This window comes from Sciurus vulgaris (assembly GCF_902686455.1).
Source record: "Sciurus vulgaris genome assembly, chromosome: 4".
In the NCBI taxonomy this organism is placed as follows: Eukaryota; Metazoa; Chordata; class Mammalia; order Rodentia; family Sciuridae; genus Sciurus; species Sciurus vulgaris.
In genome coordinates this window covers 83,424,855-83,438,558 of record NC_136464.1, presented here as the reverse complement: position 1 = coordinate 83,438,558, position 13,704 = coordinate 83,424,855, and the positions used below count along the sequence as shown (strand labels likewise).

Below are 13,704 nucleotides of genomic sequence, written 5' to 3'. Positions count from 1 at the left end.
TTTTCAATCAAGACTTTCTCAAGAGATTTTGTCAAGAATGGGAGCAACTATGAAGTTTTTTGCTACAGATAAGTTTACTGATATTTGGAAGATAAATTTTAGTCAGATTAACAGTGCACTCAATAAAATACACACTCTTTTAAAAGAGTTTAACTCTTCAACTTCAAAACTGAAATGTGGAATCATAATGCTTTCCTTCCTAACATAGCATTTATGATGCAGATATTGCCAAAAATGATCTCATTAACTTGAAGGCAAAGAAAATGATGCAACATGAATTTATCTGAAGTCTTAAGGAATTCTTATTTCTTGACACAAGCTTACTTTCATTGGGCAAGGGAACCTATATATTCCATGTGGTTCTTTTATTTGTGAGATAGGGTTTTCAGCATTTGTTTATACCAAAAGCAAAGTCAAAATTGACTGGATATCAAAGATGACCTAAAAGTTGCAAAGTTAAAAGAAAATGGCACAGTTTTACTTCTTATTTTAAGAAGTTAAATAACAACAACCCATTCATTAAAATTTACTACTAAGAGAACTAAAGTTTAATTTTGGTTAATTTATACCACATTGATTTATTCATTACTCTCATATATAGTGGCCAAAGAGATTTGTATTAAAAAACTCACAGTTGAACTGAAGGTTCCTTTTATATACTATGTTGTTAAATAAGTTTCAGTGCAATTAAAAACCATAAGTAAAATTTTGTTTATGTATCCATGCCCATGTTTAATGGAAGAACATTTATAGCTTTCACCAGATTTTTTTTTTTTTTTCCCCGTACCAAGGATTAAACACAGGGGCACTTGACTGAGTCACATTCCCAATCTTTTTTGTATTTTATTTAGAGATAGGGTCTTGCTAAATTGCTTAGGACCTTGCTAAGTTGCTAAGGCTGCCTCAGCCTCCCAAGCTGTTGGGATTATAGGTGCTTGTGCGCCTGGTTTTCAACAGATTTTTCAAAGTTATATAAAAACATTTTTTTAAAGCTCCTAGCTTATTAAATCTAGCATTCTGCTCATCACACAACTTTTCTACTTTATGAAAAAAAAATTTTGTACCTGATTTTTAAGATCCAATTTTGTGAACTATTACCAATAAATGGTACTTTTTATTACTCAAAAAGTCACAAAGACAAACAAATGGTTAGAAAACAAGAGGTTCAGAAAGATGTAAAGAAATCAGGAACTGATGCAACTACTTGGCTTAAAATGATGAATATGATACCCTCTATGTGTTTTGAAGCTGAATGAAAAATAAATTGGCTTACCCTGGAGGACAACCTGCCTGATTATAAAATTATTATAACTAAAGTTGTGAATAAAGTTGTGATTGATGTCCCCCTCCCTAAAAGTTTTCTCCATCTATATGGAGAGATGTGGGTTGTGCCCTACTTAGAGGTAAAGAAACATACAAAACTCTTTGTATTCAATGCTAATATGTTTTTTTAAACTTACCATCCAAAGAAATTGACCCTTTGAAAATGATTATAAAAACTCAAGAGTTTGCTTTTTTTTTTTTTTTTTTTTTTTTTTTTTGGTGGTGTTGGGTATTAGAAGCCAGGGCCTTGTGCATGTGAGGCAAGCACTCTACCAACTGAACTATAGCCCCAGCCCAAGAATTTGCTTTTTGCCCTCAAATGCACTAAGTTAAATCTGTTGCTGATTTTTAAGTCTTTAGTTTACTAAATAATTTAAGAATCTCTGATTAATCATAACTCCATTTCTAAGTATTCACATGAAAGAATGAATTTTATTATAACTGATCATACTTTACTAGGTAATAATCATATTCAGATAATTATCCCAAAACATTTTGTTCTCAAGCAAGCTTCAACAATAATAAGCTTACTTTTTTTATTGATATGCTGGGGTGTTTTTGGTTCGTTTGTTTGGTTTTTTCTGTGTGTGTTCTGGGGATTTAACCCAGGAGCACTTCAGCACTGGGCTACATTTCCAGTCTATTTAATTTTTTCTTTTGAGATAGGGTCTTGCTAAAAGTTCCTGAAGGCCCTGCTAAATTGCTAAAGCTGAACTCAAATTCATGATGTCCCTGCCTCAGCTTCACAAGTTTCTGTGATTATAGGCCCGCACCACCATGTTCAGCAATATGCTGTTTCTAAAATGCTGTTTTATAAGATCTTTGTGAGACCAAGTCTGTAATGCAGTTAATGGGTAAGATATGCTAGCATGAAATGAAAATGGCGGCATGATCAGAAAAATTAAATGAATCAGTTAGTTGTCTGCTCACACAAAAGTTGGGGCAGAACCTGATTAAAATTTTGGAAGAAATTAAGTATTAGCAACTGTCTTTTTAAAATCTGTTTTCTAGAGGTTGGGGGTAGATGGGAATGGGGAGATCTCCAACTATACAAAGTTTCAGTTAGGTCAGTAAATAAGATCTGGAGATCAAATTAATAGCATGATGACCTATAGGTAATAATAATGTACTTGAAAATTGCTAAGAGAAATCCCAGCAGCTCAGGAGGCTGAGGGAGGAGAATCGTGAGTTCAAAACCAGTTTCAGCAATTTAGCAAGGCCCTAAGCAACTCAGCAAGACCCTGTCTCAAAATAAAATATATTTAAAAGGTGGGGAGGGGCAGCTGGAGATGTGACTCAGTGGTTAAGTGACCCTGGATTCAATCCCCAGTGAAAGAAAGAAAGAGAGAAAGAGAGAGAGAGAGAGAGAGAGAAAGAGAGGGGCAGGCGGGGGAGAGGGAGGGAGGAAGGAAGAAAATGACTAAAAGAATAGCTTAAATGTTCTCCCCACTGTGGAGAGAAAAGGATAATCAGGTGATATGTTGTGTAGACCAAATGTAGTAATCATTTCACAATGCATACACATATCAAAACATCACATTAGGGTTAGGGTTATAGCTCAGTGGTAGAGCGCTTGCCTAGCATGTGAGGCACTGGGTTCAATTCTCAGCACCACATAAAAATAAATAAATAAAATGAAAGTCCATTGACAATTAAAGAAAAAAAATTTTTAAATCGTATTATATGCTTAATTTTATTTATCAATACCACCTCAAGAAAAGTGAAGAAAAAAAAAAAAAGAAAAATGTCAGTCTTCCAATAAATTCTTGAGTCAAGAAATAAAAAAAGGGAAAACATTAAATATAACTTACCTTTTTGTCTCTGGTCCTTACTTCCCCATAGAAATCTAGGGCCTCTTGTGCCTTTAAAAATTTGCCCCGATGTAATAAATATGCACAAATCATTACACCAGTCCGTCCCTTTCCAGCTTTACAGTGAATTGCTGCAACATGATTGTCATCTTCACTTAGCCATTGGTCAAGATCTTCACAAAACGGTTTGATAAGTTCTAGCTGTGGTGGATTATGGTCTTCAAAAGGATACTGTGCAACTGTGATAAAAAGATAACCTCAGAGTAAGAAAAAAAAATCTCTCCTGAATTTTTAATTAAAAGTAGGCAAACTTATGTTGCATTATAAACTTAGGTTTTTAAGAAAAAAACTGAATTCCACAGAAAAATAACTTATTGCTTGTTAGATTTCTAATTTTTGAAGAGAAAATACTGCTAATTCCTAAAAGTACCCATTAGACAAGATGGCCAAGTATTATGTTTCTCACTTTATGAAGGAGGAAGCTTCTGTAAGACAGAGCAGAGGTCACAATACACCAGAAGTATACCTGAATCCCAAATGAAATCATATGGATCTCTCAAGGCATTTTCTAACAAAAGGAATAACAATATTTATAATAATGCACCATGACAAAAAATATTTCAAAGAAAGTATACGTTACCAATAGAATCAACTGTGGAAAGGATTGTATTTTATACTTCATAAAATAAAAATGCTTTGGGTCATTTAAAGATGGTCTTACAGCTGGGCATGGTGGCACAAACCTGTATTCCCAGTGATTCAGGAAGCTGAGGCAGGAAGATGGCAAGTTCGAAGCCAGCCTCAGCAAATTAGCGAGGCCCTAAGCCATTTAGTGAGACCTCATCTCAAAAAAATAAAAAATAAAACAGCTGGGAATATACCTCAGTAGTAAAGCAACTCTGAGTTCAATCCCCAGTGCCAAAGGAAAAAAAAAGAGATGGTTTTACAAATTTAATATATCTATACATGACTTGAAAAGCATTTACAAAAGAAACTGAAAAAAAAATTACTTACAAAAAGTATACAATTGTAGTAAAGTTTATCAAATGAAGTTTCAGGTCTTTTCACATGAATTATTAAGAATCCAAGACTTCTCTGTTCCCTATAGTTAGAGTTGAGGTTTTTTAAAATTTGTCTAGAAATAGGATTTTAGATATATCACTGTTAAATTTTATTATATGAGTATATGCATTGGTTTCAATCTTTAAGATCCTTAAACGTCCTGACCAATACCAATGTACTAATTATTCTGTGTCATCTAAATATGTGACCACTATATCTTCAATCTTCAAGTCATCATGATATAGTAGAGGATACAATCAATTAAATCCTTTGGTATGACAGGAAAGGTCTTCTGACAAGATAATGACTACTGTTACATACAGTAGTGGTGGGACAGCTTTCATAGTCATCTGCATAATTATACTATTATTTCTCCTTCATTTTCCAAGTGGCACACAAAAACCTTCAGGAAAATTTGTGAAATGTCTACTTAAAGCAATAAACCTTGCCAGACATGGTGGCTCACTCCTGTAATCCAGTGACCCGGGAGGATGAGACAAGAGGATCACAAGTTCAAAGCCGGCCTTAGCATCTTAGTGAGGCCCTAAGCAACTTGGCAAGACCTTGTCTCAAAATAAAAAATAACCCAGTGGTTCAGTGCCACTGGGTTCAATCCCTGGTGCCAAAAAAAGAGAGCAAGAAACCTCAACCAATGGCATGCTTTGCCTGGTAAGCAGAGGCCTAACTCTAACACACACACACACTCGTAGTGAAATTACACTGACTCTCAGTCATTAGTGCTTCAAAATTCTCAAACCATTTATTTAAAAGTCCGTTCTAGATTTTCAGGAGGGATCAATGTCAAATACATCCATCAGTAGCTCACATCTGCAAGTTTTTCAAACTTTCTAGTTCTCTGATGGTTTAAGGGGTTCTACAAATACAGTGGAAATTTCTGTGGGCTCTGAGACAGAATTTACCTATACCTGGAATAAAATTTAGTTAAAATACTTCCCTGCTCTCACCTATATGGCTCCTCTTTATCCATATTATTTTATCCTTCCTATCTTTTAAGTCATTCGTCAAGGCAGAAAGGTTAAGTAATTCTGCTTTCTCTCTATAATTGCTTACTATGACATCAATAATTCAAACAGTAGGAAAACCCCCTCCTTATGATACAAATATAGTCTAGTAATTTCTCCTGACTAGTCTTCCAGACAAGAGAGGTTTGTATGATACTAGTTTCCCAAAGTATAACAGCAAAATTAGTTTTTCCAAGTTGTCTAAGATTATCAAGACAAATATTTCTATCACTTTAATAATCTAGATAACTCATTATTGCTATGACAGTAAAATATAGTCTACTGGATTTAAGTTATCAACATACTATAGTACACTTATACATACCTCTGCAGTTAAATTTGGCGGTGTCATAATGTCTTTCAGCACATCTAAAAGAAAAATAAAGTGACATAAAGTTACCTTTTACACTTAGGCAAAGAAAATATTAACAACAACAAAAAGTTTCTAGAACCAGGCACTGTGCTAAGTGTTTTATATTCACTATTTCATTTAATTCCAAGAATTCTGTGAGGTAGGTACTAATACTATCACCATTTTATGATTAAGGAAGTGGAGGTTTAAAATGCAAAGTGTATGCAACTAGAGCTTTATAATTTGCTTAACAATGTGATGCCACCACCATACAACCCTACAAATTCATTTGCATCTATACCTTCAAATTTACTCTACTAAAATGCTACATTATTAGAATGTATTTTTTATTTCACAAGTACCTGGAAATAATAGTTTCAATGTTGTCTTTATATCACCAGATGAGCATATACAATTCTCAAACTATTATTTGAAAACATGTTAAAAAAAGAAAAAGCAAAAGGACAAAACAAAACTGAGTGATGCTAATCTACGTGGACACAATGCTTACTAAATTTTTTTAAACGAGACGCCTTTCCCTTTAGATAAAGCCAAAGTCATCTTTCTCAATAATCTTTCAGATCATAAATTTTAATATCTGAAAGCAATGAAAGAATGATAATATCAATACAGGATACTAAAATTATAACACTGCATTCATAAAGTTACAAATATTTGTCTTTTTAATAGTAGTGATGTGTTTTATTATTACATACTGAGCTACTCATAAATGACAGGTTCAAAAAGAAATTCTTTATTATCAGTCTGGTCAGCAGCATCCTAGTAATTCCAACCATTAACCAAACCAGATTTTTAAAAACTATTTAAAATAAAAATCAACATTTTAGAACAAACTCAGGTCTACTTTTCCTTAACTTACAATTCCAAAATCCTAAACTTACAAAACATTTTCTCTTAAACTTACAGCAATCTCAATTGTAGCAGAACCTGATCTGAGGTTATGAGACTGTATGTAGTCCTTCATTAATACACTCAAAGAGTCAAACACTTTTTTTTTTTTGCAGTGCTGGGGATCGAACCCAGGGCCTTGTGCTTGTGAGGCAAGCACTCTACAAACTGAGCTGTATCCCCAGCCCTTAAAGAGTCAAACACTTTATTCTGGGTTGTATACCAAACCCCACCTGGGTATTTATGTAATATGAAGTATATGCTTCTGTATTACCTTTCCAAAAATGGAAAATTCAGAATACTGAAACATAACTAGCTCCAAAAATTTCAAATAAGCTACTGTGAACCTATATTATACTTTAAGAAATCTGGAAAACATTAATATAATTTCTCTAAGTTTCAAAAGCAAATTCACAAGAAAACTGAACTAATTATAAACAAACCCACTGGTTTTTTAACTGGTCATACCTAAAATAAATCAAATTTCACAATACTGGTCAAAACCAAGTTTTTTTCTTTTATTACATTGTAATTTAGAATACTGAGTTTTGCTAAAAAGAAAATATATTTAGTAATGGCACATGCATCCTTGTTAAATAAATTCATACAAATGTGAAAAACATGGTAAGTAGAAAGAAGAGAAATGACCAAGAAAACAGTCAAATTTTATACTTTCTTTAGCAGACTAATCAGTAGTGAACAATTCAGAGTGCAGTATTTTATAAGGAATCATATAAAGGCTTAGGAGGTGGGATGTAAGGCTATACAATAACTCTAAGAAGCTGGTTTCATAATAGTTCAAAAGAAAATAAATGTCAGCTTCATGTAGATTCAGTTCTCTAAACTTCCCATACTTTTCAGGATCTCAAAATGTTTGGTTTGGGAGCTGAAGGCTGTAGAACAACAGTACAGCACCTGCCTAGTATACGTGAAGCCCTGGGTTTGATCCCCAGCACAGTACTCTAAGATGAATGTATAGAGGGAAAGAAGAAATAATGACTACTAAATATTATGAGATGTACAAACCTTCTAAGAGTTTCTATGTTTTTTGTTTCACCCTCACAACCATGTAATAATGACTAATATTAGCCTCATATTTTTATGAGAAAGCTAAGATGTAGAACATTTAAAACCTTGCCCTAAATCACAATATGTAAATGAAGAATTAGAACTCAAGCTCAGTATCTGTGGTTATAAAACTGAAACATTTTCTACTACTGCATCAAACTTCTGCTTATAATAAAAAATATTAAAAATTTTAAATATGAAAGCAATAACAAATTTTATTCAAATTTCAATCAAAGCCAGCCTTCCTATACAAGCAATATTGTCACAAAATATAAAGCCAACCAACAGTGATGATGAAAAACAAGAAAAAAGTTAAGATAATCAGATAAGCATGGGGATTCGAAAAGAACAAGCTAGGACTGGTGGTGCAAATGCTCAGGATAAGGGCTAGCAGGGTAAAGATGACAACTTGAGGATTTTCTCTGATAAATGCTCTCCCTAAACACACGTGTGCACACGCACGCACACACAAATTTTCTTTGATATGTTTTTGTGGCATGTTAGTGATAAGTCTCAATATATTAAAATCAAAGATACACAGAAAACAATTGGGACTTAATCATTTCAATTTCTTTATAACTAAAACTCAAAAGATACCATTATTTTTATTATTACCTTTATACTGCTTATATAAGACAAGAGAAATGAAGAAGCACTGATTTTTCTGAAGTAGTAGTAGGCAGAGTGAAGAAAGGGATAAAAATAGGAAGTTTCCAAAGTCACACTTGCCATAGTTAGTTCAGTAAATAGGTCTCTTCTTTATTCTCTACAATAAAGCTATCCTTATCTTACACAAGAAAATAATTAAAAATCCATACTAGCTAAAGGTTTACCATAAGAGTTAAGTATATCAAGCAAAATATGCAATGAAATATATATATCTTTTGAAAATTAGCATTTGGTGAACACTAAGGTTTACTATATTGCCTTTAATCCTATCTCCCTTCCTTCCCTATCACTACCAGTATGTATATTATAAAGAGGAAGAAACAAAAATGAAAAATACTTGTACCCTAAAAAAACTGATTAACAAGTTATCAGTATACTTAAATTTGGATAATGCTCTGAGGCCAATTTTGCCCATTCTTAAAATAACTTATTGAAAGCCTGAAGAAACTATAGAGACATGTTTAATTATTACAAAGTTCACATTAAGAACTCTTCTTTATTCATAATTGCTATAAAAGGTTTCACATACTATTAAATGTGGGTATGCCTAGTGTAAGTATTTTAAGATCTTCCTATCTGTATGTTTCCAAACAGAGAGATATCACATGTATTTACTATCCTAAAAATCAAAGAAATAAAATAGAAACACCTGTTAGTGATGCTAGACTCACTTATCCAGACCAGATAAATAATAAGCAGGAGTGGAAAGAAGGTAAAGGCTGGAAAGCGATATCAGATGGTAGTTCTGATAAAGTGAATAAAATTGGGGGAGGTTAAAAAAAAAAAAAAAGGAAACACTGGCATCAACAGTGGCTAGACTGCTACTATATAACTTTGTCAACTCCCTTAACTTCTCTAGGCTTCATATTCCCCATTTGTAAAATGCGAAGATTGTAGTAAAAAGATCTCTTTCAGGTACTTTCTAGTTTTGAAAGTCTACAATTCCATGTTAGGAGGGGAAGTTAACATGCATTAAAAGTTACTCGCGACTAATAAAGAGTTATTTCATTAACTTGGGAGTCCAGTGTTTGGAAATACAAAATCAGGCATTCATGTTCCCAGGATATCCCCAATGCCAATAATAACCATAATAATGTAATAAGTGACCCACAACACCAATAGTGCAAGCCTAAATCCTAAATTCTAGAAAGCAGGAAGCCTCTACATACAGTAATAAAAAGAATTTCCTTCCATTTGGATATGGCAAACTGGAATAAAAATTTTGACCAATGCAGAATTTGTCTTTTGACCTCCCCAATTCTGAAAGTCTACGACTGTCAAGATTTATTAAATTGAGTTCAGTTTTTGACAGTTCTTGTCTTTTGTTAATTCAATTTCTGATTCCAGCTGTTCAAAAGGCACAAAGCTATGTGGTTTTTATGTTTCTCCAAAGAAACAAGAAGGCACTATAGGAAAGGTTAATCTAGCAAAGAAGACCCCTAAATGCACAGATCATTTGTAAGCTGGGCTCACCTAAACTTAAGTACGTTTTATCCCTGAAACTCCCCAGGCACACATACACATATCACAATTAATTATCTGACCAAAATTAATTATCTGCCACATTCCAAACACTATTATGCCAACAATCTCTTTACTTGCCATTCGCTCTGTCTGCAATGCCATTTTCCTTCCTTCTTGGCCTAAGAGCCATTCCCTACTGATTCTGTTCACTACAACTCAAATATCTTTCATAAAACCTTTCCGATAGGACACAATTACTATTACTGTTCTCTTCAATACCGTCTTCTAGTCAAGAGTTACTTCTTCTATAATACTTTGTCTAATTTTTACATTAGACTACAAGCTACCTGAGGACTGAAATGGTGCCTTATTATTTCTGTACCCACCCCCAATGTGTTTTATAATGTCAAGCAAGTGGCAAGCACTAAATGTTTGCACCTCTGTGAAGCTGCAGAATTCAGTGAAAACTCACTAGGCAACAACACTGGTGTCTACTCCACACCTAATTCTTCTGAGTTTTATTAGAACAGAAATATCATAAAACAAGGCATAAAGAATCTTTCATTCTTTTCAGTAAAGATTTTTAAATGCTCACTGGAGGCAGAAGAGAATCTTGTTCTAAATAACTACAAAAACAATTGTGGGGCTGGGGAGATAGCTGAGCTGGTAGAGTGCTTGCCTTGCAAGCACAAGGCTCTGAGTTCCAGCCCCAGTACCACAAAAAAAAAAAAAAAGTCACCAAGAATATATATAACTTTACACAACTTTTTTTCTATTGTATCATTTATAAATGTAAGAAAAATAAAGGCCAGGTACCGTTTTTCAAAATGTACCATTTTTCAAAAATTGGAAATGGTTAATACTCTGGGAAGGAAAAAACAGTCTTCAAGGTCAAAATGAGCTAAGTAATTTTTTTCCTTCCTTCCTTTCTTTTTCCCTTTCATGTTTCTACTCCCAAAGTCAAAAGCAGAAAGTAAAAGTCAACTAGCTCTATCAAGCAGGCAACCCTTAAAACCCTGCCTAAGACAATAGAAACCATCCAATTCCAACAATTTTAGATAACTTATTGTAACAAACCAAATACTCTTAATAGCTTATTCAATCAATTCATCAAAAGACAAAGAATAAACAAAATCATATCAACTCTGGAGAATGCCTCCATGGAAGACATCTTAATACTTTCACAGAAGCTCTGCTATGGATTACACTTCAAATTGCCACATGATTATGGGCTCAAAGATGGGCTAGATGCCAAGTCAGTTAAAGCAGATCAAGTAACATGAATCTGTGCCAACATTGTTTTACCTCATCACTACACTTTCTAAATGATCTAACAGTGTTCTCAGACTTCTTCAACTAATTGTTTTAGGAATACAATTCTAGTAAAATATATAACTCTACCTTACACTAACAAGAAAATAACTTTCACTTATTATTTTAGAAGATATTTGCAAGCGTACAAATAAGAAAACATACTTACAGATTGTATATCTTGTAATGGTTTTTATGCTTTGAATCCAAAAACCTTAAAACAAAACAAACAAACAAAAAGCCACCATTAACAAAAATGAGCTAACATTTGAAATTACATTAATACTATTGAGAAGAACCAAGAACAAATTCTATTTTTTCCTAATCTCAAATACCTTTAAGTAAAAATAAATAAATAACCCAAATAAATATTTCCTTCATGGGTTTTAAACTAATAATCATGTTGTTCTTAAATAATTACTACATTACATAGAGTTATACAATCTGAAGTAAAGCCAAAGCTTTTCACAGAATGAATATTTTCCTCATCTTTTCTTTTTGGGATAACAAAACAAGATTGAGTATTAAGAAATAATTTATTGAAAAGGCTGTAATTAGTATTTAACTCTAGTTCACCTAGCTCATTCAAGTTTGCAAGAAAGTCACAAGCAATCTAATACTTTTGAAATTCAGCCATCATTTTCTTTCAAACTAAAAGCTTGATATTTGAAAGATTCAAGTAGCAACTATTAATTCTGTACAAGGTATTATTAAGCATTTTCACATACATATTCTTATTTGCCTCTCACAAACATCTGAGAGGATGCCTTATTCACATGTTACAGAAGAGACAGGTCTCAAAACTAGTAAGTCAAAGATTCAAAACCAAAGCCTATGCCCTCAAGACAATTAGTTGTAGAACTAAACACTAACAATTACAGGTACCACAAGTCTTTAACTACATGCCAGGTACTATTTTAATTATTTTATGTATGTAAATTTGTTTAATCTTCAACCCTATGAGGTAGGTAACAGAAGAGTTACAAGAATATAATGCTGAAGAATTATCCAAAAAAATAGAAAAGACAAATGATTAACAGAAGACTTTTTTTTTTAAAAAAATGAGTTTTCAAACAAAAAGGTAACATGAATACTCATTAGAATTTTGAAATTTTTGAACACTAAAGAGACAAAAAGAAGACCCTAAAATCTGCCCAAAACATTTTCATAAAAAGAATGTAGAATCAAATTGGCAGTGCCCTTTCTTCCCTACCAGCAGTGAAGATTCAGCAGAGGCACTATACCACTGTGCTGTATCTATGGCCTTTTTTTTCTTTTTTTTTTTTTTAATTTTGAGATAGGGCCTCACTAAGTTGCTGAGGCTAGCCTCAAACTTGAGATCCTCTTGCCTTGGTCTCCTGAGTCACTGGGATTACAGACACATACCACTATATCTAGTAGCTTTAAAAAAAAAAAAAAAGCAAAAACCTTCTGATTGATATTTCCAGACTAGAATTCTACACCAACACAGTCTATAAACCAAATGAGAATATAATAAAAGTATTTTAAATAAGCAAATTCTAAAATAATTTTTTCTATACTTTCTCAGGAAGTTACTAAGAGATAACCAGAGTAGGAGAAAACTGATAAGTTCCAGGAATTGGAAGAATCCAACTCATAGTAGAGAACCAGTGAATCCCCAGAATGACCGTGAAGGGGTATCAAGTAGACTTCCATACAGCAATTAATCCAGAGACTAATTAAGAGCAATTAATTGAAAAGCAATTAATCCAGATTAGGACCAATCAGAAGGATCCTGGAAATGATAAAACTGACAGAATACCAAGTGTGCTCAATCGGTAGATTTATAGAATTTGGGAGTTTGTGAATGAATTAAAATTAAGAACAGCGGGAATTCTGGCCCAGCCAGAGAGGAAAGACTTGATTCCCCAGATATTCAGCTGAGACCACAGAAAGGTCACACTTTAGAAACAGGGACCGTAACACTGTACAAAAAATAAATCTGAAATAGGCCTACCATAACAAAGAAAACCAAGCCTAACAATATCAGATCAAACATTAATTTAAATGTTGTCCAAATGATTCTCAGTACCCTTTAAGAAAATAATAATCCAAATCCCTTCGAAATTCAAGAACCAATTAAAATTTAGTAGACAGGCAGAGCAGAAAAATATGACCCATAGCCAAGGGGGGGGGGGGCAATCAACAGAATCAGATTCCAAGACAAACCAGACATTAGAATTAGCACACAAGGACTTTAAGGCAGCTATTATAAATATGTACAAGGAGGTAAAGGAAAATGATTACAGTGAGTGAAAAGATGAAAATTCTCAACAAAGATACAGAAAATATAAAAGAAGATCCAGTCTTCAAAAATACAGTACCTTAGAAGAAAAACCTATTGGACAGCCTCAACAGAAGACTAGAGACTGCAGAAGAAAGGCAGACTGTATTTCTCAAAATTTTACTAAACAAATATTTGTCAAGCACTTGCTAGGGAACAAGAGCTACTATAGACACAGAAGCAACATAACTCCAAGTACTGACAATTGTAATTACGAAGGCTTCTAACAGCTTGAGAAACTGAGTAGAGAATGCTTTTAAAGGATATCCCATTCCTAGAATAACCTAAGGACATTGGACACCTCTCAATAATTCTAAAGTAGATGAAAAAGAAATTATTTGCTACATCCTTGTAGCTATTTGGGAACAATATATATCTCCCCTGCTATATTCAGATTTAATCAATACT

General features: G+C 33.3%; 1 protein-coding gene across 2 annotated transcripts in view; it reads right to left on the bottom strand.

The window, feature by feature from the left end:
- The window catches only part of PTEN (phosphatase and tensin homolog), a 76,571-nt gene that overhangs the window by 23,714 nt on the left and 39,153 nt on the right, over nucleotides 1-13,704 (bottom strand). Inside the window, exons 1-3 of one of the 2 annotated variants that reach the window (XM_079138311.1) lie at nucleotides 11,161-11,205; nucleotides 5,544-5,587; nucleotides 3,135-3,373 (exon numbers count right to left, since the gene is read on the bottom strand). In XM_079138311.1, the coding sequence (XP_078994437.1) occupies nucleotides 3,135-3,227 (93 nt within the window). In that variant the 5' untranslated portion in view covers nucleotides 3,228-3,373; nucleotides 5,544-5,587; nucleotides 11,161-11,205. Of the gene's footprint in view, nucleotides 1-3,134; nucleotides 3,374-5,543; nucleotides 5,588-11,160; nucleotides 11,206-13,704 lie in introns of those variants that run through there. The other variant, XM_079138310.1, reaches the window with a different exon arrangement.